Below are 27,285 nucleotides of genomic sequence, written 5' to 3'. Positions count from 1 at the left end.
AAAAATTAAATTATCTTCGGTATCACATTTTATTTTTAATTGATTACATTCTAGTAGCATATCAACTAGCTTAACATTGGAATATTATGTACTCTAATATTCTTGAAACATTTTGCGTAAAAAGTACGAGTAACATCTTTTTAGTAAATAAATAAATAATATATTTGAGATCATAATTTCGATTCGACCATTGTAATTGTCAGGATCTATTATTTTAGTGTAACTTCACCAAATAGCTAAACGTTTTTGCACTTTGTGTACGTAATAATAAAAAATCATTTGGCAATGGATCAAATCGGTTTCAACATTTACATCTTAAAATATATTGTACTTATTGTACACAAGTTTACTATAAATATTATTATGCACTATTACATTATGAGCTGCTAGAGAGGCGTAATTGTATATGAATTTTTCCTTTGTCGCTTATTTGGACTTGGGTTTACCTGTAAGGGAGTAACACTGATTCTGCTATCCATACTGGCAACACTGTTCGGCGAGGCCGACGTCATAGGCGAAGACACCATAGACGCGTTACTGTCCGTTGTTTCTTTTCTTACGTAACCGACTACAGAGTTTAATAGTGAAGGGGGTAAATCGACAGGCAAAAGCTTCCCTTTCTCCCGCGCTATGTAGGTTTGCAACATTTTCTTTGTCGGCGAATTGGGGTCGTTGACCGTCAACACGACTAACGATCCTGTCTCAATGTTCGACGGCATTGAAGGATTGCTAATATTATCCAACAACATATTGGCCGGTTTTGGATCTATTTTCGTTATGACGGCCATGTCGCTGACGCTGTTCTTTGATTCTTGTGTTTTTCTATTGTTTCTCACAGACAGGGTTGCCAGGGACGATGTCGAACCAGGTCCCGGCTCAGGTTTTGGTTTTTGACCGATAGATTTTTTTGGTTTACGTTTCTTTTGCGACTTGAACTCGGACGCTCGAGCTATTATGTCGTCCGCCGTGTGATCTACGTTGCTCAAATCGCATCGCAGGACTGACGACTCCAACAGTTTTTTGCTCATACCTGCAACATAAAAACTTAAAATTACTAAATAATTATTTAACAAAAATATTGTGTGCGTTCCTGCAGGCTAATTCATTCATAATCGCTGAATCAATTCTGTGCAATTTTGTCACCATATGAGCCTTAGGTTAACATTCATTTTGTTTTTATTCAATTCAGCAGTTAGATTACATAAAATAATATTGTATGTACTCTGTCTATATCCCCGTAGTTCTTTGTTTCTTTCCTGCCTCTCTTTCTTCTGCTTCTCCAGTCGCTGTTTTGCCTCTTCTTCTCTTTTAGCGGCCTCTGCTCGTTCCTCCTTAAACTCTTCGTGAAGCCCCATAGCGTCCCATTCAACGCGAGATCTTAAAGCTTTGTCAACTTGGGCTATATTCAGTTTTTCTTCTTTTTTAAACTAAAAAAATAATATATATGTATATAAGTTACTACAATTTAAAAATATGTAAGTTTGTTTGTTAGTCCCTAGTTTCCATGGTAGAGGGATTCCAAGTTTACGGACAGGTGATTGATTGATCGTGTGTGAGTTGTCCTCAATTTTTGATGTTCAAGTTACTTTAAAAACTGCCGACCTTTGTATGCATGTTCCCTGGAGAAATAGCTAGAGCGACTATTCTGTTCTACTCTCGGATCTTTAGCATATTTATTTTTTTGTAGGTAGAACCACTTGTGAATCCGCGCGGATAGGTACTACCGCCCTGCCTATTTCTGCCGTGAAGCAGTAATGCGTTTCGGTTTGAAGGGTGGGGCAGCCGTTGTGGCTATACTGAGACTTTAGAACTTTTATCTCAAGGTGGGTGGCGCGTCTACGTTGTAGATGTCTATGGGCTCCAGTAACCACTTAACACCAGGTGGGCAGTGAGCTCGTCCACCCATCTAAGCAATAAAATAAAAAAAGGTAGGCCGTTGTTATGCTGTCCTTGAGTCCTTGAGTGACGATGAGGCAGCTGCTTGGCTCTGCCCCTGGCATTGCTGACGTCCATGAGCGACGGTAACTACTACCTACTACTACAGAGCCAAGCCGTTGTCTATCGTAGGCAAGCCGCTGCCTACCGTAGCCAAGTAGCTGCCTACCGTAGCCAAGCAGCTGCCTACTCATCTGTAGCCTGTCCGAAAGCAATAACAATGAACCTTGAGCTTGAGGTCCCGCCTGGTCCTGCCCGGGAACAGGGGCTCCATGAGCGTGAAGTCTGTCCCGATGGCGGCGAGCGCGCGGTAGAAGCGCACGGTCTCGTCGTGCGTCCAGTCGGCGGTGCGCGCGCTGCGCCGGTAGCCGCTCGAGCGCTCGTTCCACGCGCCCTCGCGGACCTCGCTCGACACTTTGCGCCCGTTATTCGACTGTTTTATCACCTGCAATTCACGGGTTTACCGGTAATTGGTTATTAAATTTCGCAGGGCATGACAGACGTCATATAGGTAACATTACGTTGGAGCTACTGCTTTGATTAACGCGTGTTTATACATACTAGTCCAGTCATTTTAGGCCAAAGGGTCCTTTCGCCCTTTTCCGATATTTTGTTTATTATACATGTCGCATCCGGGTCAATAGTTCGGAATATCAACGATACACAAACGTCAAAATGACGTGTACAGAGCCCTATAAATACGGCCATGCTGTCTTGTTTCGGAAGCCCAAACATGAGTCATCGTCGAGAACTTAATGACCGTGACGTCAGCAATGGTGACGTCACACTTTTTAAAAACATTCCTTCAGCGTTTCTCCTCCGACATACAAATTAATAAAAAAAAAAATATTAGCTTGACCTATCTATGGAGCGAAATCTTTGAACACAATTGTCATCAAAGTCAAAACCGACTCTGATCAACTTAATAATTTTCACGCTTATCAGGGACTGTTGACAATACAAGATTTTTATTTTATTGGAGTTTACTCCTTTAGAATCGATTTACATATATAGGCCCGGGGTATGAAAATTATGGGGACCAAAATCGTACTAGCATGTCACACGAAATGCGTTATGCGCCTGATTGGCTCCTGATTGCGTGATGCGTGCGCGCGCCAATCAAAATCGTACTAGCATGTCACACGAAATGCGTTATGCGCCTGATTGGCTCCTGATTGCGTGATGCGTGCGCGCGCCAATCAAAATCGTACTAGCATGTCACACGAAATGCGTTATGCGCCTGATTGGCTCCTGATTGCGTGATGCGTGCGCGCGCCAATCTGGAGCCAACGCGCGGCCGCGTTATCGCAGGTGACGCCGGGCTGCTGCGCCGGCAGTCCGCCACAAAGCCTCGTACTGATCGCGCGTTTCTCTCATTATTGTATTTTCATATATTTGTTAGTCGTTTGTTTTGTGTCTCGTTAATTTGTTAATAATCTGTAGTGTATCGTGTTGTCGTAATATAGAACTATTTCTCGTATTGTTTCGTTTAATTTTTTATATCCAGTAAACTCCAGTCGTGCGTCGGAGCGGACACACACACTTTTTTTTTTTATTACCCATGACCTATAATCATCCTATCCACGACAACCAAAGTAAAAATAAATGGTTATATTAATCTTTAATTCAGTTTGTAGTTAAATGCTCTGTTTCCAATTTTAAAACAATTTTTATTTTTAATAATCCTTGACGGTGCAATTCGTCCGTGAATACTTGTACGTTATATGAGTCGTCTATTATCAAAGGTGGCAATCTGTGCATTTGAACAAGAAAATGTTATTGATATGTCAATACAGATTGATTTGAATATAATCGTCTCCTTCAAACAATACGGTTCAAAACCTGCATTAAATAAAGGTTAATACTTAACCTGTTATTTATCTAAGATGTCGTTCAGAAGAGTTTTGTGGCTGCCAATGGAATACAAAGTCAATAATTCGTTTTTCTGATTTACCAATAATTGTCCAAGTCACATTGCCGGCTTTGATACTAGTCGACTCATATATTCGCTAACGAAAATTGGCATCTTGCCTGGGGGTTTGGAACATGAGCATAATTGTATTACTCGATATCAACAACAGCGCCTTAGATTGCCAATAACATGAACTATTATAATAATAAGTCGCTAGATTATTCGCGTGCAGACAGTACAACACGTACCAAACTCTGTTCGTCCAGTATAATTTCGCCGTTGGGTCCTAGTTTGATTTGAGGCACGGGAGCCGCGCCCGTCGACGGCGGATCTTTCGGGTCGTCATTTTCGCTCTCGTCAGGTTGATTCTGTGATGCTTTATTCGCCTCTTGAGCTTTGATTTCGTCTTGATCTGGACTGCAATCGAAAAATGTTTCAAAGATTTATGTAACCGTTAATATAGGTCGTTTAAAAAACTTTTTTTCTTTTCTTTTCATATACCTAGTCAGGTCATAAATTCTGTCACATGTTTAATGTAAAATAATTTAAACAAGTTTATTCATTATGTAACCATTCATATACCAAAATGAACTTAACAAAACATAGATTCTTATGACACTAAAGTTTATTCAAAATGACCTCCGTGATTTTGAATACAGGCCTTCAATCTGCGTGGCCAGTCGTCTATCGCAGCACGAACGAGGTCCATGTCAATATCGGCGGCTGCCTTAATCAAGGATGTCTTGAGTGACTCCAAATTGGGATGAGGCTTTGAGCACGCCTTTTCCTCCAAGTGTTGCCATATCTTGTAATCTAACGGATTCAAATCTGGACTGGAGGAGGGCCAGTCTTCGTGCCGGATGAAGTCGATTTCACGCGCCGCCAGCCAGTCTTGTGTGCTCTTCGCTCTATGAGCTGGCGCCGAATCTTGTTGGAATACCCAGTGCCTGTTATTGAGCATGGTATGAGAAACAGGTTCCACAAGGTTCGTCAGGACTGTATTTTGATACACAACTGCATTCGTTTTTACACCTTTCTCACAAAAATGTACCTCTGTTAAGCCCCAATAAGAAATTCCCAACCATACCATGAGCGAGGATGGAAAATGACCTCGTTGGACATGCGGAATACGGTTGCTCGCTTCTTCACTACTATGTGCGTACACCTTATCATTTTGTTTGTTGTTGCTCTCTTCTACGGTAAACATTTTTTCATCCGAAAAAAGAATTTCCCGATATTTTTTCCCGCGTACCGCTTTAACAAAGCGCGGCATCTCTTCAGTCTCAGGTCCATTAGACGAGCATTCAAACGATGTACTGTTTTTCTTCGATATGCCCGAAGCCCTAAGTCTTCATTTAACACCCTTTTCACCGTGGTTCTGCTTAACCCCATCTGAAGGGCCAACAGTTTCTGCTTACGCTTGGGATTTCTTAGAATTCGCGCCTTCACAGCTTTTATCACTGCTGGAGTCCTAACTGACCGAGGGCGGCCACTTCTTGACCTGTCATCTACACTAGAGTCTTCATTGTATCGTTTGATGGTACGATAAACGAATCTTTTGGTTATATTCAAATTTTTCAGTATGTTAAAAATTTGAATTGGCGCGTAACCGCAACTATGCAACGCAATAACTGCAACACGGTCTTCTTTAAGCGTCCACTCCATATTTAAAAATGAGTAAAATTCTAAAAGTATACATTTTTATTTTCATGAACAATTCGAAATTCGAATTCAATAAACTTTTCTGTGGCCAGCATTCTAAAAGAAAAGTTTTTACTGTGTGACAATACTTATGACCTGGCTAGGTATATATAATTTTTTTTTAACGTATACGTTATGTCAAAACTGCATCTAGGTCCACATGGTCCTTTAAGCCAAACCAAACCAATTGTGTAACCAAAGGGGATTGCCCACTCTCCATAGTGTGCTAGGCCCAAGGTGGACATTAAATATTACTATAAAAATGGACTGATTCAAATTCTTAAATGTATTAGATATTTAAAAAATATATTAAAATTGACGCCACTATTATAAAAAATATAATAAAAATAAAAAACTCGTTTTGAGGTTAATTTTCTACATAAATACCTCAAGAACTTTTCTTTTTTTAATGTTTAAGATGTTCCTAATGTATTTTTATCCAATTGTAGTTATTAGGGTATAAAAAACGCACATACTTCTTTAAATATCTATATTATTCTATATTTTCTTCATCTTCATACACATTAGTAAATCATCTAAAAATAGCACAGGAGAGCATATACACGGTTTTAAATCTCGGTCAGGTTAAAACCACAATTCACACAATGGTTTTCAGCCGTAGTATGAAACGTTATTGATAAAAGCAAAATAAATCGAAGAAAAATCAAAACACATCCATTTTGAACGCAAGCACAAGCAGCAAGCGAAGTGTCAGTCAGTCAGATTAAAATCAGTGTTGTCAGTATAAAGAAAAATAATTACATGAAATTCATATATCGATCATTTTTTTAAATAACCGATATTGGATTTATTTCTTAATCTTTTTTTTACGAGTACACATTATATTTTATTTTTTATGTTTTTGTTTTAGTTGTACATATTTAAATAACAATACAAGTTAAGTTTTTTTTATTGCTTAGATGGGTGGACGATCTCACAGCCACCCTGGTGTTAAGTGGTTACTGGAGCCCACAAACATCCACAACGTAAATGCGCCACCCACCTTGAGATATAAGTTCTAAGGTCTCAAGTATAGTAACAAGTTAAAGTCCAATGGGTATGTCTTTGATGTTATTTTATGTCCTTAAAATCGATTAAAATCGATTGATTAATGATAATATTTAAAATGATTTATTTATATGTTTTTTATATACTTAAAATGTTTACTTAATACGTAAAAGGTTTTGAAGTTGGCAATATTTTTCCCGCAAAAATAAAATTCTTGTTTTTTTCAATAGAGTTACTTTTTTAAACTACTTATTATAAACTGTAGTGGCGCTTATTTGGAAGAAAGTAAATGCATATTTATTTATGACAAAATTAATGCGCTAAGTATTTTTTCTCTAATCTATTGTCCGCTTTGGGCCTGAAATGGGCCGTCCCCTTTGCGTTTTTAAAGTATTATGTTTTTTTTTATTGCTTAGGTGGGTGGTTACAGCCCACCTGGTGTTAAGTGGTTAGCGGAGCTCATAGACACGCAAATGCCGCCACCCACCTTTGAGATATGAGTTCTAAGGTCTCAGTATAGTTACAACGGCTGCCCCGTCCTTCAAACCGAAACACATTACTGCTTCACGGCAGAAATAGACAGGGTGATGCTACCTACCCGCGTGGACTCACAATACCACCAGTAATGACGAAAATTTTAATTTTGCGTGTTTGATTTTTATTACACGATGTTATTCCTCCACCGTGGAAGTCAGTCGCAAACATTTCTTAAGTACGTATTTAATTAGAAAAATTGTTACCCGCCTGCGGGATTCGAACACCGGTGCATCGCTACACACGAATGCACCGGACGTCTTATCTTTTAGGCCACGACGACTTCAATTCAATATGCTTTCGGGTCTATCTGATTACTTAAAGTGTCAATGAAAATGTACAGGGAAAGCGTGTAAAATGTCTACTCACATCATAGGGTTGGTGGAGGGGTTGTGGAATATGAGGTCGTACATGGTCATCGTATCGCGCTGGGCAGTCTCGCGCCGCCGACGCATAGCGGCCATACGGCGACTCATCTCCTGTCTTCGAGTCCTAAGAAACCACATTTGTCATCACTGCTTTTACTGTTACCAGAGGCTTTGATGATGAAACACGCATATTATACTAGAAGGTGAGTCCTAAGGCTTTGAGGGTTTTTATTTGATTAATCGAATTAGTAAAACCTTTTTGTTTCATAGCTGTGTTTTTTTTTATTGTTTAGTTGGATGGACGAGCTCACAGCCCACCTGGTGTTAAGTGGTTCTGGATCCCATAAACATCTACAATGTAAATACGCCACCCCCCTTGAGATTAAGTTTTAAGGTCTCAGTATTGTTACAACGGCTGCCCCGCCCTTCAAGCCAAAACGCATTACTGCTTCACGGCAGAAATAGGCAGGGTGGTAGTACCTACCCGTGCGGACTCATAAGAGGTCCTACCACCAGTAAGACCACCACCTTTGAATTACTTTTTTTTGCCTCTGTAGGCAGACGAGCATACGGCCCATCTGATGGTAAGTGGTTACTGTCGCTCATCGACGTCAGCAATGCCAGGGGCACAGCCGGTCGCTACCTACCTTTAATGCGGCTGTTTTCAAATGTTTTAGTTTCGAATGTTGTTCAAAAATGCAATATGTCTCAGTTTACTAAGCCTATATTTAAGACATCTAAATACGTTTGGTGAACACAAAAAAAAACTGCTTTAATGTGTCAAAGCAGTTAAGTTATTCATGGATAAATTCATTCATAATTCACCGATAAAGATCATGTGACACTTGTAAAATCAAACAGCTGTCTTCTGTCACTAGCTATTCAATTTACTGATGAAGTAAAATTATGCTGCATGTACAGTAGCTTACTTTGTTTGGTAATGCTTTTCTTTGGTGGGAGATAAAGCTGGATTGGCAGTGGTCGGTTGACTGACGACAGAACAAATTGAATCATTTCTCGTTCTATTTGTATCTCTGAAACGAAATAATTAAATAGAAGAAATAATCTATATTTAAAAAAAAACACGTGTGGCACTCGGGGACTGCTATTGCATAGCATTTTTTATCAACTTATGCAATTATAATTAGACAATAATAATGTAATATTAAAACACTAATAAAATAAGACCACGCTATATTTATAAACATTAACAAAAGAGACGTCATGCCGCGCGCTTATTCACAAACACTACACAAGCGCAACGTGTGAATGTGTTGAACGCGAGCTACATGGTAGGTGTTAGGTTTTATTTTCGTTACGGAATTTATTGATTCGGTCGTCACGCTCAAAGTTCGCGATAAAAGCTGTGTGAGCTATGCTAGCTTAAAAGAATTGCTATTCTCAAGTCGATGTAAATAACTTTGAACATACTAGAATATAATTTTCATTGAATTCATTTCGTTATTAAATACATTATACATAAATAGATAAGATGGTGCCGATTATTACAAAAAAAAAAACTAGAGTTGGTGCAATCACAATAATCATAAATATGGCAACATTACTGGTTTAAATTCGAGTGTTGCGTGTTGTGTGAGTCGTGTCGCTGTCGCATCGGCAACGGCGTCGCTGATCTGTGACCCAGCAACGAACGACGACTTTCATCCTCAGACTCACTCGCACTTCCCTGAGAAAGTACATTTATTATTTTATTTATTTGTAGTATGCACTATATAACCTACATATTTCATAAAGTTCTTAGTTTAAAAAAAAATTGGTTGTCTGTAAAGTCGGTTTACGAGGGCAGTTTTACGTAATAACGTCAGTAGCAGAACTTTTCGAACTGCTAGCTCTGACGTCACGCGAGAAGAGATAAATGTGTCACAAGCCATCGCTTGGGCCGATTGTGTCTCTCTATCGCTTGTTCCGTGCTCTCGCTTGCACGCTCAGGCTCAGGTCAGGCAGAACGTGACACTTTTAGCCGGTGTTCATTGATTTATAAGACGGTTATCACGTCAAAAAGAAGCGTAATGTATTTTAAGGTTTTGGTAATCACAACCGATCAAATCTATTTTTATGAAATAATTTGACAGATAAACTTTGTAATATTTCACTGTTCTGTGGTTGAAATTTATTAAACCTCAGGTAAATCAAATAGGTTACGCGATTATAATTTTTTTTTTTTTAGGCGTACGAGCATGCTGCCCACCTGATCTTGAGTGGTTACCGTCGCGCATGGGCTTCAGCAATGCCAGGGGCAGAGCCAAGCCGCTGCCTAAACAAAAACAATTATTACTCTATAGTTCTCTAATTAATACTTTAATAGTATAGCCTCAAACCCAAAGATGAGTAAATTTTATGGATATCCATCCATCCAAAATCCGGTTTATAATAGACCTTACCTGACCGATTTGATGATATACCATTATGGTCAAATAGACCTTTAATGTCACACATTCACAATTAATTTTCATAATAAAGGAATAATGATAATAAAAACATTGTATGATTTGCCTATTTACTGTTGGCAGGGGATGTTGTAACTTGGATGAGTAGGTAGGTATCACTGACCTGTCTGTCTTACTTCTGATGTCTATTTTTATGATGATCAATTTTAATGGTAGGACATACAATCTGACGACTTGCAAGCTACCAGCATGCTTGTATGAATCGACCTTAAAAAGCTAATGTTTACATAATCATGTAACAAATTATTTTTCATATCTGTATATTAAAAAATGATTACATAATGCTTACATGGAATTTATTTCATAACACTTATGTGTATTATTGTTTTAACAGGTGTATTTATGAATAGATCCTTAATGAAGTTGAAAATTGTATTAATTGTCCGAAATTATGAAAACATTTTGTTTAAATTTTGAGAACAAAGCAAGTGTGTGTGGATTGTATGATTATTTGTACATGTCATTGCGAACCTCACATTTTCATATTCCAGTATAGATATATGAAAATAAAACTTTTGACGTCACAGATTGTATGAGACAGTTCCAATGCAACGGATTCTTGGAGGTCTTATGAAAATTAAAATTATGGTTAGATTTAAATTTTTTTTTTTACATGATGTCAAGTGGTTGCCGCTAGTTTCAGATGCTCCATGCATACCGCTAGACTATTCGTGCAGCAGTAATGGGCATCAATGGGCATCAGGCAGTATGATGAGAGCAGTAGACATATAATCTGGTATATATTTAAGTGTGCATTAAAAAATAAATGTTATAAAACAAATAACCTGCACACTGTTCCTTCTTAGGGGCCCCAATCGAGGCACGGGCCGTAGCTTTGGTCGCACTTTGCTGGGTGAAGGCAGAGGTACAATGGGATCAAACAGAACCTCCACATTTTCTGATATAATCTCATTTTTGAGCAAAGCTATTGGTTTTGGTGCACTAACTGGCTGTAGAGGTACAATACCATCCATAGGATCTTCTGTGATACTCTCAGGTACACTTGGTACACTATAATCTGAAATTGTTTAAGCATTTGGGATAACATACTTTTGTTTTTGCATATATTTCTTTTTTTTATTGCCCTTGTGGGCAAACAAGCATACGGCCCACCGCCGCACACAGACTTCAGTAAAAGTTGTAACTTATAATCAGTTTTGTATAGATAAAGGTGGGATTGAAGAACAGGCCAGTAATAAAAATTATTGAAGACTTGTTTTTTGGTACTGACAAAATTATATTTAAAATACTACTTGTACATTGAAGTCCCATTATAATTAAAATTATTTTTCATTTATATAGGTTGGCAGAGGAAAAATGGATAAAATTTTAAGATAGTACATATTATGAAATATGTTCTAAATATAACTTGAAAAGCATCTGAAAAAGTTGTTCAATAAAAATGACTACAGCTTTTGTGTGCATTTTGAACATTTCTTACCATCTGGAATGTCACTTCTATGTGTGTTTGTGCCACTTTTACTTGTAGAACTTTCAGAATCACTGATCTTTTGTATAATCTCAGTACTGTTATTCCCACTAGACTTTGTACTATCACTATTCTTTTTTGCATCACTTTTTTCAGGAGTAACCGCTTTATTAGTTACTTCAGCCGTATTCATTGCAGCCAGCACTGGTGACGGTATGTATTTCCTTAAAGGACTACTTTTAGCGTGAGGAGATGCAAAAACACCGGATTTAACCCCTGCAGTAGAAGTAATTACTGACACTCTATCAGATAACTTAGGAGTTATGTTCCCTTTGTTAACCGGTGTTGCAGCTCTATTAACATGAGGTGGTCTATCTGTATTCTGCGTTATCACACTACTATGTGGAGACTTCGATGGTGAATTAGCAACCGAAGCACGCTGGTATGTCTTTGCCACATTGTCATGTTTAGTTACATTTGGACTTTTTGGAACGTTCTGAAGATCATTAGTACTCGGGCCTTGTTGATTCTTATTCTCCGAGTTTTCAGCATTTTTCCTACGAGGCGGAAGTGCTGCTACAGCTTTTATTCTCGCTCTCCTAGTCGACATCTTCAATCCTGGTTGAATTTACCGAACTTATATTTTACTAGGAATAAAAAAATATGGTGTTTTAGTAACGGACGTTATTTCCGTTAATTTAGACGTGTTTTTTTTATAACTTATGCTTGGTCCGAAACATTTTTCTAAAACTTCCTATCTGACATCAAATCAACTGCAACAATCACTGAGAATTTTATCACACGTTTTTAGACCGTTTACTTCGGTGACAATGATTGACATTAACAAAACGTCAATGTGTTGTTTTAAATGTAACATTGGCAAACACGTACGGCTTAGATAGACTTTAGCTATGATTGTTTTACACATAAAAAAAAAAACTTTAAACGAATACTTTAGTGTCGTGTTCATTATTCGTGCAATGTATCGATTCTTATGTATATTATTTTATTTAAATAAATAAAAAATGTCTTATTAATTACATTTTAATATAATCCATAAATAATAAATAGACTAGTAAATCACATTAAATGTTCATCTTCGACGACAAATATATTTATTTGGCTAATAAAATAGCGTATTACCTTCGAATAACTAGCGAATAATGAACGAATAGCTTATTAAATTTGCAACAATTAGTCGTTTAAATGGATTTCAAAAAAGTAGGAGGATCATGACAAAATTTTTATGTGTCTTATGACTACGTATAACAAACCTTTTTTTAGTAGAACTGATTTTTATTTTCTAAATAAAGTAAAAATTGGAGAGATTGTTATGAACGTACAAAATTTATATATATGAACTGAAAAGTAAAAAGATGACTGTGTCGGTTGTGTTGTGTTCGAATAGCATCAGCCCATCTCTTCCCGCGAATATCGTAGAAGGCGATTATGGAATAGGCATGATGACAGTGGTCAAATATCGCCAAAATATTTAATTGATATGAACTGAAAAGTAAAAAGATGACTGTGTCGGCTGTGTTGTGTTCGAATAGCATCAGCCCATCTCTTCCCGCGAATATCGTAGAAGGCGATTATGGAATAGGCATGATGACAGTGGTCAAATATCGCCAAAATATTTAATTGATCTAATGAAACAGGATTCAAGGATTTTGAAAAATGTATTTATTTTCATATTAATGACGAGATGTATGATGTTAAAATAAATCTACAAAATACAACAATCAGCCATGATAGCTTAAACACCAATCAGAGCGAATTACGCTAAAAATTACGCCTTTATTTTCTACAGAAATATGATATATTTTTGATATAATAGATACTTCTGAATATCATAGAATAGATTTTGAAAATTAGTCATCATGCCTATTCACCGGAGAATGAGCAGCAGTGTTCTCAGAATGTACCAGTGTACTGCGATCGCTAATCGGTATTTAATGGTATTGTAGGGTAGGTAAACCGTTGTCTATTTCTACCCTGAAATAGTCATGCGTTCCCGTTTTAAGGGGTGGCACAATTGTTGTATAATACAATAAAGCTTTCGACCTCATGTCTCATGGTGGGTGGTCATATTCACAGTATGATACTTACGGACTCTGGTAACCACTTCAAGCACGTGGACCGTGAGACCGTGATTCTGTTGATATCTCACACTAGGGCTGCATATGTTCTGGCATGTATGGTGGGTATCAATGTGAGGCTATGAGGATGTGAAATCAAGTGGGCCTAACAGTTTAATTTTTTTTTCTCTGCTTGTGTTAAATGCTTATGTCGCGACCCACCGGATATCGAAACCTAAAGATATCGTAACGCGAAACCCTCCTTGAAATATGAGTTTGATCCTCATTTATAATTTTTTATTACCATTTTATGCACACAAGCATACGCCTCCTGAAGGTAAGTAGTAGTCATAACCACTAATGGACAAAGACTTAGTCAGAAGTACAGCCAAGTTGTTTCTTAAAACTTGTATTTATTATATCACAGGTATCCCATTCTGAATACCGGACATAGGACTACTTTGCTGCAAGTACTTATAGGAGGGACAGGAAACAGTACCTACTTGATTGGAATGAAACTAAGCTTACTACTAGTAGAATAAAATTAAACAACTGAACAGTTTTCTTCATTCTTTTAATGCATTTTCTCTAATTTGTTTACAGCGATGAGCACTTTTGGTGAAAATAGATAATTACCAGAAATTATTTTTAAATAATTAACAAATAACATTTATAAATTAAAACTCTTTTTTGATATAGTAATAGATTCTCTTTCATACAATCATTAGTTTAACTTCACAATCAAAAATAGATTTCTTCTATAAAATTTATATAATTTATAAAAGCATTAATGTTAGATTGATAAAATAACAATAAATAAATGCCTCTGGGAATGAAACGCAATAATATTTTGTTATTCTCTTTGTAGATAAATTGACAGATAATCGTTCTGCTATGATCAATATATAAATCTTATGAGTATATAAAGTATCTATTGGTGTTAATTGTCGATCTGAACTAGGCTGCGTTTTTCTACAAAGAAAGCTAATGCATATTGGTTCTTCATTCATTAACTATATTTTGGCTAAAGTTCAACATTCGCAAAATCGTCATTCACAAATTTGTCATGACACTAAGTATTAATCAACGATGATGATTTCGCGTTTCGGGACGTCCGCTCCGCGACCCTATTCCCGAGCTTCGCTAGGATATGTCGCTCATTAAAACTATTCCCCTAATTATATAAGTGTCTACAGTGGTGTGAATACAGGCAAGCCATATTGATAAGCAATCGTTCCAGTTCCGAGTGAATCGAACGCGTATAGTTGGAGTAATGGAACGTGAAACTAATTTCCGGTGTCCTGAAGCACGTGTTTCATGCATTCGAGCTACGCTAATGTCGGTCGCGGAGAGTACGGCCGAAGCGCGTGCAGCTTTAGCATTCCCACTATCACATACGTAATTCGTCCGAATTTGTTAACGCTTTGGCCTACTTATTACTACTAAATGATCACTATCGACAATAAATTATTTTCGCCTACAATTAAAATGAAATTATGAAGTTTAGTGGTGCATTGAGATAAGAGACGTCCGTCTCGCGCCGCGAGAGCACGGATTAATTGACTGAACCGCTCGACCGAACGCCCCCTAGACTTACGTAAATTTATCGAACCGCATAAACGCGCAAACTCACAATAAAATATATTTACATCAGAAATAATTCTCGAAACTTCCGAAGCTCTAACTATATCACCTCTACTTAGGAAACCGAGATATTAATGCTGGCGCTAATTATGCCCTTTTATATCGGTGAATATAACTACTTATAATTAAAGTTAAACAAAGCAACGTATGCTATTTGAATCGTATGTGAGAATTAACTTGTGCGTCACTTGTACAGCGTGAGATTTTTTAGGCGCAATTAGATATATACTAAGGAATGTTTCCTTGTAATTCTTGTGTTTAATGTTTATTAAATATTAGAAGGCTGCTGTTCCTTTTTTCTTTAGTCCGCAATTGAAAGCTTAACTGATAATCGAAACAAGTTAACTTAGTTATAAATCATAATTTTTAGGCGAGAATGCGTCACACATGTCACCTCCCCACGTACTCCGCAACGATTCAATAACACTGTTACACAGTAAAATAAAATAATGGAACGGAAATCGATGGAACAATATAAAGTCTCTGAACCGTGTTATTCAGGCACGTTGATTTATTACTATGCACTTATATCCCACCGTTTCGCCATCGAATACCCCGTATCAACAAAGATCAATTTCAAACGTCATTACATGTAGCATAAAATATTGATATTTTTAAATTTCAGTCTAGTCTAAATCATTATTCTTTCTTTTAATAATGGCAAGGTATCTATAAAGATCTCCCTATAAAGATTTAATAGTAATCGTTTTTTTCAATACACAACAGGTATACATTTATATCTATACAATCGGAATACGTCACGTATTCGTCGATTCCTCACAGCGTCAATGATATAAAATTTAACCTAAATTATAACACAGGAGAATTAAGTATAAGATCACAAAATGAGATTCAAGGGGCGTCGCGCGCGGCGGGCGGCCGGCGAAGTCGCAGCTACTAGAGTCGAGTCTACGCTACAACTAGCGAGCGGCCCTCGCACTAAGCCTAGTGTCGGGAGCGTCGCGTCGCGTCGCGGCGTGCCGCGTCAGGCCTAGCAGAGCGTGCGGCGTCAGGGTGCGATGCCCGCGTCCGATTTGTGGAATGCGGCTCCGACCGACGACAACGACGGCGGCTGAGCCTGCGTCGAACTGAAGTCGTGCTCCGACTTGGGACGCGGCAGCGCAGCCGCTACGCCCAGCCCCGGTAGGGCCACACCTGCCATGCGACACGATGCCGCCTGCAGCGGTTGCAGTGCTAGCCCCAGCGACCTCTCCGACAGTCGTGCCACACTGTCGTCTGACAGACTCACGTGCTCTGCTTCTGCCGCGAGAGCGTTAACCACTGCGTTGATCGTGTTCCCTTCGGATGTCGTGTCGTCTTCGCGGTGCGCCACCAGATTCGGGTTTTTGCCGATCTTGTTCAGTCGTTCGGCTGCGACACTTTCCATCGTGCGTCGCATCAACGGATACTGGTCTAGCACGGCGTTGAAATGATCCACCGACAAAGAGAACAGATTGCAGTACGTCTCGGCGCGGACGGATGCTACTCTGCGAGCGTTTGTTAGCAAGCAGATTTCTCCGAAGTACGAACCGTCAGATAGACTGGTGGCAACTTCACCGTTGGCCATGACTATATCTACGATGCCTTCTTGGATGAAATACATTTTATTCCCTATTGTTCCTTCCTTTATGATAATGTCACCTGAGAACAAGCAAAAAGTGCATTGTAAATTTTTAAGTTAATATTTTTGGGAAGAAATTATATTCGAACTCGTCGTGGCCTAAAAGATAAGACGTCCGGTGCATCGGGTTGAAGCGATGCACCGGTGTTCGAATCCCGCAGGCGGGTACCAATTTTTCTAATGAAATACGTATTCAACAAATTAATGTTCACGATTGACTTCCCCGGTGAAGGAATAACATCGTGTAATAAAAATCAAACCCGCAAAATTATAATTTGCGTAATTACTGGTGGTAGGTCCGCTTGTGAGTCCGCGCGGGTAGGTACCACCACCCTGCCTATTACTGCTGTGAAGCAGTAATACGTTTCAGTTTGAAGGGTAGGGCAGCCGTTGTAACTATACTTGAGACCTTAGAACTTATATCTCAAGGTGGGTGGGCGCATTTACGTTGTAGATGTCTATGGGCTCCAGTAACCACTTAACACCAGGTGGGCTGTGAGCTAGTCAACCCATCTAAGCAATAAATAAAATACAAAAAAAAATACGGAGAAGAATTTCATTAAACAGGAAGTTAAAAACCCTTTGAACTTGATAAAGTGTTGATGGGTCCGTGGGTTTTAGCTTTATAAATATTAAACAGTCACACGTACCGGGCTGAAATACTTCATAGCGTAGTTTGGTGACGACATCTGATACAAAGTTGGAGTCGGCGTTTGCAAAGAAAGGCACAGAGGCCACAAGTGAGCGACAGTTGTAGTTGATGACATCTTCCCGCAGTTTTTCGCTCAGCTCGCCCAAAATTACTTCCTCATCGAAGAATTTCCCTTGGTATCTGTGTTCGAAGTACTCGGTGATACGTTGACGCATTTCACGTGGTAATTTGCGATACGCCATGTACTCTTCTACTTGTTTCACCTAGAATTTAATATAGAACAATTTTAATAGTATTTCCAGGCTAAGTAGGTATATGTTTTTTAAAACACACTGCCACACATGCAATACCCCCACAGCTTATGTACAATTAGACAGTGAAAGAAACTTGCTATTTACATAGCACATTAATTAGATCTCCTTTGTCCTTTAAGGAAAGAGGACTGTCAGGACAAAGAAATCAACCTGGCGGGAAAACCTGTGCCAATAGTTTAACAAAAGCCCCCAATATTTGTTTCGAACTGTGGTATCTTAGTTCTAAATCGCATTAATGACTGCCAACCTTCGTTAGAAGATGAAACCTGAGGAACAAACTGTGTATTCACGCTTTTAACAATCCATATGGTTAGAGATAGGTACCATTGTGAAGTAAACTGTTATGAACACCCATTAATAAAAAAAGGGTGCGTGTACTTATGTACGCGCTTAAGAAGTTATACTTTATTTTTATTAAATTTATTTCTTTTTCTTTTTTTTTTAATCAATTTGAAAAAAAATCGATTAAACAACATCCTCAAACACGCATATTGGACAACCCTTTTCTTGACATCGTATAAATTCGGTAATTCTCGGTACGGTTCGGAATGTTCACCTGCGGCTATATTCAGACTGGTCAGGTTACGTCGGTCGTATCGTAATGAGCAATTTGGTGGGCAACTTCATTCTGTTAATTTTGTGTCACGATGCGCGCGCATCGTAAAATTTCACTCTCATAAATTATTCATAACGCGCCTAAAGAAGTATAACTTCAAAAACGTGTTCTGTACAATAATGATATGATGTATGAATCTTTAATGTTAGTTGACACACGTTTATGAATTATGAATTTGTGCAGATATTGATGAATTCATGAAGATCACACACTATATAACACTAAACACACATTCTGCTCTGTACTCACGTCTAATCTCTGAAACAGGCAATGGTTGCTTTAGTGATCTGCTTTATTAAGCACATGCGTGTATTATTTGGGGCCGGTAATGTTTTATCTATTTTTTTTAGAAACTTTTATTATTTTTATTTTGTTACGGTGCCAGAGGTTTATATATGTAGGTGTTCATAACAATTTAGGGGATAATTTAAAAAACATGAAGAATGGTTTAATATGTATTTAACAAATCCGTGTTACCTTTTCACGGTATTGCCTGCGTGAAGAGTCGAGACTCTGGATGAGATTGGTTGCGTGACCTAGGAAGAGCGCGTAGCAAGTGGCTCCTGATATCATCGAGAGCATCGTGAGCCACATGTCGGTGAGTGATTGAGGAGGGAACCGTCCGTAACCGATGCACAACATGTGTGACATTGCCTTGAACAGCGCCCATGAATATTGTTCTAACCAAAAAGCCTCCTGAAACGGTATGAAACTATTGTTATTTAGGTTTCCCTATAAATTTTTGGGTAAAGTAATTTATCTCGTTCTCTCTCATTCATGTTTATTAATAGAAATCTCTAGCGTTCTTTTTATTATGATATGAATTTGCGTGATAATAGTTTTAAAAGTTGGTAACGGATTTTTGAATAACATATTCAAGTTGTCTTCTAATATCAAAATTAATTATGGAAATAATGACCTGTAACTCGTTTATAGCAACCCACGAGTTTGGTGGAAATCCTTGCAGCATAGGAACCAGGAACTGTAGACATCCGGACCAATGGCCGATCAACAGCATCATACATATTAGGTTGAATATCCGCATGAACACGGAAGCCATGTTGAGAAACTGTAAAGAGAACATATTTATTAGCTCCTCAGAACAAATCGGTTCATTCCGCCTCTAAAGGAAGCCGTGCGGACTGCGCGCGATAAGGACGCTCGAGTTGAAGCTTCGCGATGATTTACTACCGATGAATTGTCGTAAAGAAGTGTGAAACAAAACATGAACGCGTGAGACGAGTCGTGGAGCGGCATGCTTGGTGGCGGCTTGGAGCGGGTCGCGTGGCCGCGGCCGCCTCACGGTCACGCGAGCCGCGCCCTCGCGCGTCCGCCCGCGCGCCCGTCGGCAGGACCAGGGGGGCCAAACAGAAACGACAAACAAACAGTAAGCGAAGCGTACGCAGCGGGCTAGAGGACGCCGGGCGGCGCCGCCGGCAACATGCTAAGCGGGCGAACGAGCACATGCGCGCCGGCTCGTGCCGACCCTGGTTACCTTGAAGATCAGATTGCTTTTGGTGTGCCCCTTCTTTTTGGCAAAGTCGGAGCTCAGACGTCCCCTTCTTTCCGTGCGCTTTTTTTGAAGATTCTGCAAGATCTAGAAAACAAGCGAGAAACACGAGATAGTAGGAAGAGAGCCAGGCGCGCCCGAAGCGCGGGCGGGATCGACGGGCAAAGGTAGTCGCGGGGTGTGCGGGGCGGAGCGGGGCCGGGGGGGCGTGCGGCACACATAGAATGCACTAACATCGAGACGAGTGGTATACGGGCTAATCCCCTACTCTAGGCGCTGGTGGGCGCGGGCGACATGCTGCACCTGCGAGAAGAGGTCACGTGAGCCGCTGCCGTCTGCGTCGGCTGGCTCGTCGCGCGGCTGCGGCCCGGGACTCATCTGCACACAACACCGGCACAGCGATGTCGTAGCCGTCACCCTCCCCGTACTCCACTTCTCACTGACTCTCCGCTTTTTTACGATTTTAGACGAAACTTTTTGCCAATTAGAATGGAATGTTTGGTTTAATTTAAGAAATCATTGCCCGATTGAGGTATTTTAGCGACATTTTGAATTTTCATTCTACCCGCGAATGGAACGGATTTATTTTGGGATTTTAATAATTTGAGTGTGTGTTTTGTTTTAATTATTTTAAATATATGCGCGATGGGTGTGTTTTGAAATTTTTGAAATTTTGGTGTTTAGCGTCAGCGGATCGATTCTAAAGGCCTTGAGAAGCGGCAAATAAATATTATTGATAATTTTGCAAATAATAATTATGTCGTGTTGGCAAGTGTGAGTCGGTTCGGGTCAGACGCGAGGACGCGGTCGCGGCGCGGGCTCATAGAGAGAAAAGATAGATCAGACGTCACGTGTGAGAGCGTGCTCAGGCAGAAAGAAGCTTGCAGAGAAGCAGTAGAGAAGTGCAGAGCGGGACTTTGGGCTCAAATACAGTGGAGGGTGGGATCAATGGTATATAATACAGGATTACAATACAACAAACTCCATCAGACATCTTAGGATCACTACGCACTAAAACAATTTCAGATTAATAACATTATCATTGAATCATTCATCACTTTTATTATATATTTTATTAATTTAATACAGCTTAATCCAATATTATTGTTTTAATGACAATAAGTTTTATTTTATTAGTCATGTTAAGTATATGTGAGCGTAATGTAGTTAGAGCACTGTTAGTGGTAATACAGTAGGATAGTAAGTTTAATAAATTGTATGTGTTGCTCGGAACAGATGATGATGGCTTACATATACTTCCTCCCATTGTGAGACATATCGGACGAGCCTGGAGAGACGGAGCAGCCGGACCAATGATAGCAGCTTTGCTAATCGGAGTATCCTCAGCGCGCGACCCGCATGTAGTATTTGAAAGTTTTCACTGAAATCCTGTTAAAACAGATCTATATTGTTTTTGGTAAACGATATATATTTTGATGCTCTCAGAGTCACCTTCAGAGCACACAATGAACAGGCATTGTATCTTACATAATTCGGTAAGACATGCATATTTACTGATTTCAAAGATTTTTGCCAGCCAAAGAAAAGTGCTGAAGCGTAACGAACATGTTATAATTATGTTTTTGAAAAATTTACAATTTAAAAATTTACAATCGTAATAGTTACGGGTGGATAGAAACAGGATCGCTGTTTTGGATTTTTTAAACTTTTGTAGGGACCACAAATGTCCCCATAGCAATTAATAATTATATGTATGTGTTAGCGATAATTAGGTATATTGCAATGATTCTACGCAAGTCTCGGGATTGTCGGGCTGTCGATAGCACGTTAGGTTGTAATCCCAATATCCGTTAGTCACTTAACTAAACACGTGTCTTATTAATCCTTGTCCGATATAGAGACTCAACGCTTTCTTTACTAAAAAAAAGTTTGATTTGGTCTGCTTCAAATGTATGTTATAAAGCTTACGTTTTCATACGATTTTAATTCTTTTTGTTTATTGAACTTTAAGCAAAAGAGTGCAGTCGCGGACTTATTGTTCAAAGCATTCTCTACCAGTTAACCAAGGATGGTGCAGAGAGTGCTGCGGTAGGCACATTGCTTTATCGAAAAAAAATATAAATACAATAATAATATTAAATAAAAACAAACTATTTCTATGTGTTCAGAAGACAAAGTATTGTCCTATAATACTTCCTCTTTAAGCAGTATACCTTTGAAGTAGAGTTGTAGAATGTAGTTAATGCATGCGCACATAATACAAATGCAATTAATTACGCGCATTGACGATTTTATCATTAATAACGTTTTCCCTCAAACGATCGCTGAGCGATATAAGAATTTAGTAATCTTTACCACCATTGACAGCGATCCTGGTTATAAAGAGACTAAGAATTCTGTTAGTGATAGCAACGATATATTGGTGACCTATTTCATTATATTAAGCTCAGTTGCTGTAATTGCTGAAAGTTTTCTTAAAACTTTTAAAATATAATATTACAAGTGTTGCATAATATGCAATTTGGTCGTGTTGTATCTTGCAAAATATATTTAAAAAAATCATGAAAAGAACAAGAAGTTTTACAATAAAAAAATTAATAAAAAAAACATGCTGTAACTATGCCACAAATGATTGATAAAGATATAATGAAATATGAAGAGAAGAAGACGTGCGATTGTCACGTGATCAAGAATACAGAAAGCGATTATGAAGTAAAAGTAGCTGTCACAGCGAAGATAACAACTGCAGATATCCTTAAAACAGCAAGTGATCTGTATTGTGAAAAGATAGTCCTGGTATAATGTGCAGGTATTGAAAGAGTGCTTATTGGATAGATTATCACAGTGAAAAGATAATTCAAACAAGAGACCAAATTTAAAGACTTAACGCCGTCTGCACGGCTAAGAACAAATGAATTATATTGTTGTGATCATTCAAATGAATTACCAGTGAAGGGCCAGAAACGTGCAAACAGTAAATGTGCGAAAAGCTACATAATGATACTGAAAGTAACGGTGACATATATGTGGTGCTAGCAAACCTTGGAACGTTTCTTAGACCTTAAATCATGAGACACTAATTTGATACACGATGACGGAGAGGTTCTCGCAGCGGTTGGGTAAGAGGTTCACAGGTGAGTAATAAAACAATACAAATTAAAAAGAACAAAATAACACTCTAAAAACAAATGAACACCGAAGCTGAAACAGAATATCAACAACATAAAGATAGATTAAAACTAGTAATAAGAACAACACGGCCAAATTGCAACGTACGTTTACCTGATTGAAGATCAAAAATATATAATCTAGTGGTATACTAGAGATGAGGTCCAGGAAGAACCAAGTCCTCAAATAGTGTTTCGCTATTAACTTTGGATCTAGTATTACTTGCTCTGCATTATCTTGCTGCATTATTCCTGTAATAATATAAAAAGTTATTGAAGCATTTGATTTTTGGGTATATTATAAAATGCGTCCAGAAATTTATAAATTGGATAAAAGATTACCTGTTCTAAAATTAACAACGATATCTATTAGAAATATGGTATCGGACAGACAGTTGAAGGCGATCCAGCGCGTGCTAAGGTCATCGTTGAAGAAGGAGATGGCAACTGGTAGGATGATTAAATTCGCCACAAGAAGTAGCAGCATGCATAAGTCCCAGTAAAATCTGTAAAAAACAAATAGAATCATTGTAAAATCATCATTTCGAATAAGTGAAAAGAGCATTTGAGCATCATTGTTCTGAAACTTCAAATTCAAAAACGATATTGTAATTTTTTACGAAATTCGATGAATTTTTTTGTCGCAAACCTCTTACAGTATATTTGAGTGGAAAAGTGTACAAAAAAATTAGATTTGGAATACCTAATAGCAAAACATAATTATGAAACCGAAACTTGTTGTCGTATGTGTAAAATACCCAAAAAGCTTTATAAAAAATATTTTTCTTTAAGTAGATGGCGTTCTATTGTGAAGCAATAATAAGTTTCGGTTGGCAGCCGTCGTACTGTAGAAATTGAGACTTAGTACTCAAGTCTCAAGGTACCTTTACATTTACGTTGCTGATGTATATGGGCATTGGTATAACACCAGGTTAGCCGTGAGCTCGTCCACATATTTTAGCGACAAACAAAAAAAGATAGACACGAGATAAATCCGTAAAATTGCCTCAAAAATTAAATATTCTATTAGATATCGTAATGTCATCAAATCAAATATTTAGAATGATATACGACACACGTTTTGCATTTGATTCTAACGGGAATTCGACGCAGTAATATCAGGATGCAACATAAATACCTATTGGTTTAATTAGCTTTAATTCAATGTATTGGCCATTGTGATGCGTTGGAATGGCAGTGGCATGAATAAACATGCCGTTTCAGACTTCAATACGCTTTAAACACATAAATGTGTCTATTATGTTCATTATACGTAATTCTATGATTTGTACATTATTTTTAATTAAATTATGCATAGTGATTAATCTCGTAGATGCCTAAAGATAGCGTTATATTGTACCATTATATGAGGTTGACTTGTAAATTCAAAAGGCGAACAAGAAGTGTCTACTTTTGTAAATTAAAAATTATAATTATAAACTTTAATAAGACTTCCAAATGTTGTTTTATTAAATTTGTATTTTAAGATTTTAATTTATATGGTTTGGTAGTTGTATGAATTTATTATAATATTATTTTTTTCTAAACTCACGTGCTTAGTTTTTGAGGTTACAATGCGCGAAATGAAATTAAATGCGACGTGTTCCAAGATGAATAGGTTAGGATTAAAATTTAATTACGAACATCTTCAAAGAGCACGCTTTCATTGAGACAAAAGAAAGATTAATTAATGCAGTAGGTTTTGCGAAGTATCTGTCGTGTTCCGGCAAGAATTTTAGGTAGCCTCCCATTATGGATTTTGCTTATGACATGACTCGAAATGGTCTATAAAGAAATGATTGTTAAAGTAATGCTTCATTCTGCACAGGATACGTGGGTTTATGATGATTTGAAAATACCTTTAGTGTTCATCCATAAGTATGAGTAGTTGAGTTTAATGGATATAGGGAAAATTGAGCGGTAAAACGAGTTACTGCATAATACTTGTATATGCATGGTTCTGTAGTTTCAAATAAAGTGAAGTTAGTCGTATCGTTTAAATTTTAAGCTTTTCAGCTTTTTATTTACGCTGCAGTTGTGCAGGCGAAACTCTTTATAATGAAATGATGTGCGTAATACCAAGCCCACAGGCGATGGTGATGGTGGTAATAACACGAACATAGTCATGAATCTTGAAGTGAGAAGACATGTAAAGATGAACATCCTCTTTTGGTTCAGAACTTTTTTTGAGCTCACGGTGCTCAGCTTGGCGAATTTGCCAACACTAGCCCTAGCAAGGGCATTGTCGGAAGATCGGAATCGCGACCCACTCAGACAACCCAGTGTTAAACTCAGTGGATTGTGTCTGCGGGTTAATTTTCACGACGAACTCCACCACCACTAAAAGCACCGAGTCAGAAACAAACAGGACGGTGATATGCATATATGAGTCGTCTATTATCAAAGGCGGCAATCTGTGCATTTGGACAAAAAAAAATTATTGATATGTCAATACAGATTTATTTGAATATAATCGTCTCCTTCAAAGAATACGGTTCAAAACCTGCATTAAATAAAGGTTAATAGTTAAACTGTTATTTATCTAAGATGTCGTTCCGAAGAGTTTTGTGACTGCCAATGGAATACAAAGTCAATAATTCGTTTTTCTGATTTACCAATCATTGTCCAAAAGTCAGATTGCCGCCTTTGATAATAGTCGACTCATATATCCTGTGTGGGTTTACAATACGCCCGATTAACAGTAAACACTGAAATGTGGTGTTGGAGACGGATGTTGCGAATTCCATAGATAGCATGCCGAACCAACTTGTCCATTCTGAAAGAGCTCGTTGCAACAAGGCCGTTCGCTGTGTGCTTCTAACGTATTCTCACGTAGTTCGGTCACATCGCTCGTAGAGGCGATAGCTTAGAGAAGCTGATGGTAGTTGGTCAAGTTGACGGGAGAAGATCACGCGGACGCTCACCTACCCGCTGGTCTGATCTAGTAAAGACGTTCACCGGCCTGCCAATAACCGAGTCTGTAAAGACCGCCGAGGATAGGAAGATGTGGGAAAGTATTGTGCACGGGTAGGTACCACTACCCTGCCTATTTCTGCCGTGAAGCAATAATGCGTTTCGGTTTGAAGGGTGGGGCAGCCGTTGTAACCATACTGAGACCTTAGAACTTATATCTCAAGGTGGGTGGCGCATTTACGTTATAGATGTCTATGGGCTTCAGTAACCACTTAACACCAGGTGGGCTGTGAGCTCGTCCACCCGTCTAAGTAATAAAAAAAAATTGTCCTCCACTGTCGAAGTCGTTTATGTATCAGTACTTAATTAGTAATTACTTAGAAAAATAATGTTACTTACAGTCCTACGATTCGAACCAAGGTATGCTCGCAACTCGCATCGCCTGATAATAATATGTATATCGCGTGTCTTACTTATTGTGCCGCGGATGACTTTTATCTTGTTATTTTGTTTTGATTGTTGAATAAAAAAATACAATAGGTTCGAAAGCTGTTTTGAATTCGAATAGAAAAATTAATGATGTCGTTTGATTTATAACGTATACTTAGGTGGAAATTGTGAAATATGGGTTTGCTTATTTCTTTTTCTATTGAACACAAAAGAGGAGAGCGATGTTTTACCAGAGGCAACTTGAAGTGTCAGCAATGATTGTTTTTATTATAAATTATACGAAATAATGCAATAGCTATGCAGATTTTTAAATGAATAAGCCATATCCAAATACCTAAGCTGCGTTAGCAAATGCCTAGTAACCATTTGCCGATGTTTTTATTGTTCAATGTCATGGATCACAGTTAAATTTGCTTCTATAAATAGTGGTTATTACAAGCTAAATAGCAAATAATAATATTATTAACGCGAAAGTAAAGTTTTACGTTTTTACGTCAAAGCCACAAAAACGATTTTGTTGCAATTCTTACTGTTATCATTATTACGTTTATACTCTGACATACTGAAAGAAAAGCTACGTATATTAATTGTTTGGCATATAACAACTAATAATAATGCCTATATTTTAAATACGTTTAAAACAAATCTTGCTCTAAATTCTCAACAATTTATTATTACTTAATAATTAGTTTATATTTCACATCGAATAAGAATTATTTGACAAAATAAATGTACAAAAATTCATACTAAAACAAACTAACAATATTGCATTTGTGAATATTTCGGAGACCAGAAAAAATCAGATGATTTTACAATTTTTCTATTAGCGTCATCTTTATGTTTGAATGTTATAGATTTTTTAACTCAATTTATTTGTTTCGTATCGATAAATAAAAATTTTTGTTATGAAAAACAACACACGATGTCATGTAGTAAGATTTTAGCCCGGAATGCCGTCACACGTAATGAAGTTGATCATAAATCTGTTATGCACACGGTCACAT

At 38.0% G+C, this 27,285-nt stretch overlaps 2 protein-coding genes across 30 annotated transcripts in view; both read right to left on the bottom strand.

Moving 5' to 3' along the window:
- Positions 1-18: 18 nt before the first annotated feature.
- On the bottom strand, positions 19-12,187 carry Bdp1 (transcription factor TFIIIB component B'' homolog Bdp1). Its single transcript, XM_028172736.2, has 9 exons — positions 11,368-12,187; positions 10,712-10,944; positions 9,024-9,145; positions 8,388-8,492; positions 7,460-7,582; positions 4,096-4,264; positions 2,162-2,380; positions 1,223-1,427; positions 19-1,030 (listed from the first exon to the last, which is right to left on the bottom strand). The coding sequence occupies exons 1-9, from the start codon at positions 11,963-11,965 to the stop codon at positions 387-389; spliced, it is 2,418 nt and encodes an 805-aa protein (XP_028028537.2). The 5' UTR covers positions 11,966-12,187; the 3' UTR covers positions 19-386.
- A 1,803-nt stretch (positions 12,188-13,990) lies between these two features.
- Positions 13,991-27,285, bottom strand: part of Ih (hyperpolarization activated cyclic nucleotide gated potassium channel Ih) — a 265,759-nt gene continuing 252,464 nt past the window's right edge. For 7 of the 29 annotated variants that reach the window (XM_089735588.1, XM_089735600.1, XM_089735599.1 and 4 more), the window contains 9 exons: positions 23,261-23,424; positions 23,028-23,170; positions 21,042-21,179; positions 20,094-20,168; positions 19,776-19,877; positions 19,200-19,349; positions 18,758-18,976; positions 17,349-17,613; positions 13,991-16,718 (listed from right to left, as the gene is read on the bottom strand). In XM_089735588.1, the coding sequence (XP_089591714.1) occupies positions 16,087-16,718; positions 17,349-17,613; positions 18,758-18,976; positions 19,200-19,349; positions 19,776-19,877; positions 20,094-20,168; positions 21,042-21,179; positions 23,028-23,170; positions 23,261-23,424 (1,888 nt within the window). In that variant the 3' untranslated portion in view covers positions 13,991-16,086. The remainder of the gene's footprint in view (positions 16,719-17,348; positions 17,614-18,757; positions 18,977-19,199; positions 19,350-19,775; positions 19,878-20,093; positions 20,169-21,041; positions 21,180-23,027; positions 23,171-23,260; positions 23,425-27,285) is intronic. The other 22 variants (XM_089735595.1, XM_089735613.1, XM_089735611.1 and 19 more) reach the window with 6 other exon arrangements.

This window comes from Bombyx mandarina, chromosome 19 (assembly GCF_030267445.1).
Source record: "Bombyx mandarina strain Sakado chromosome 19, ASM3026744v2".
Classification (NCBI taxonomy): Eukaryota; Metazoa; Arthropoda; class Insecta; order Lepidoptera; family Bombycidae; genus Bombyx; species Bombyx mandarina.
This window is presented reverse-complemented; position numbering and strand designations above follow the sequence as displayed.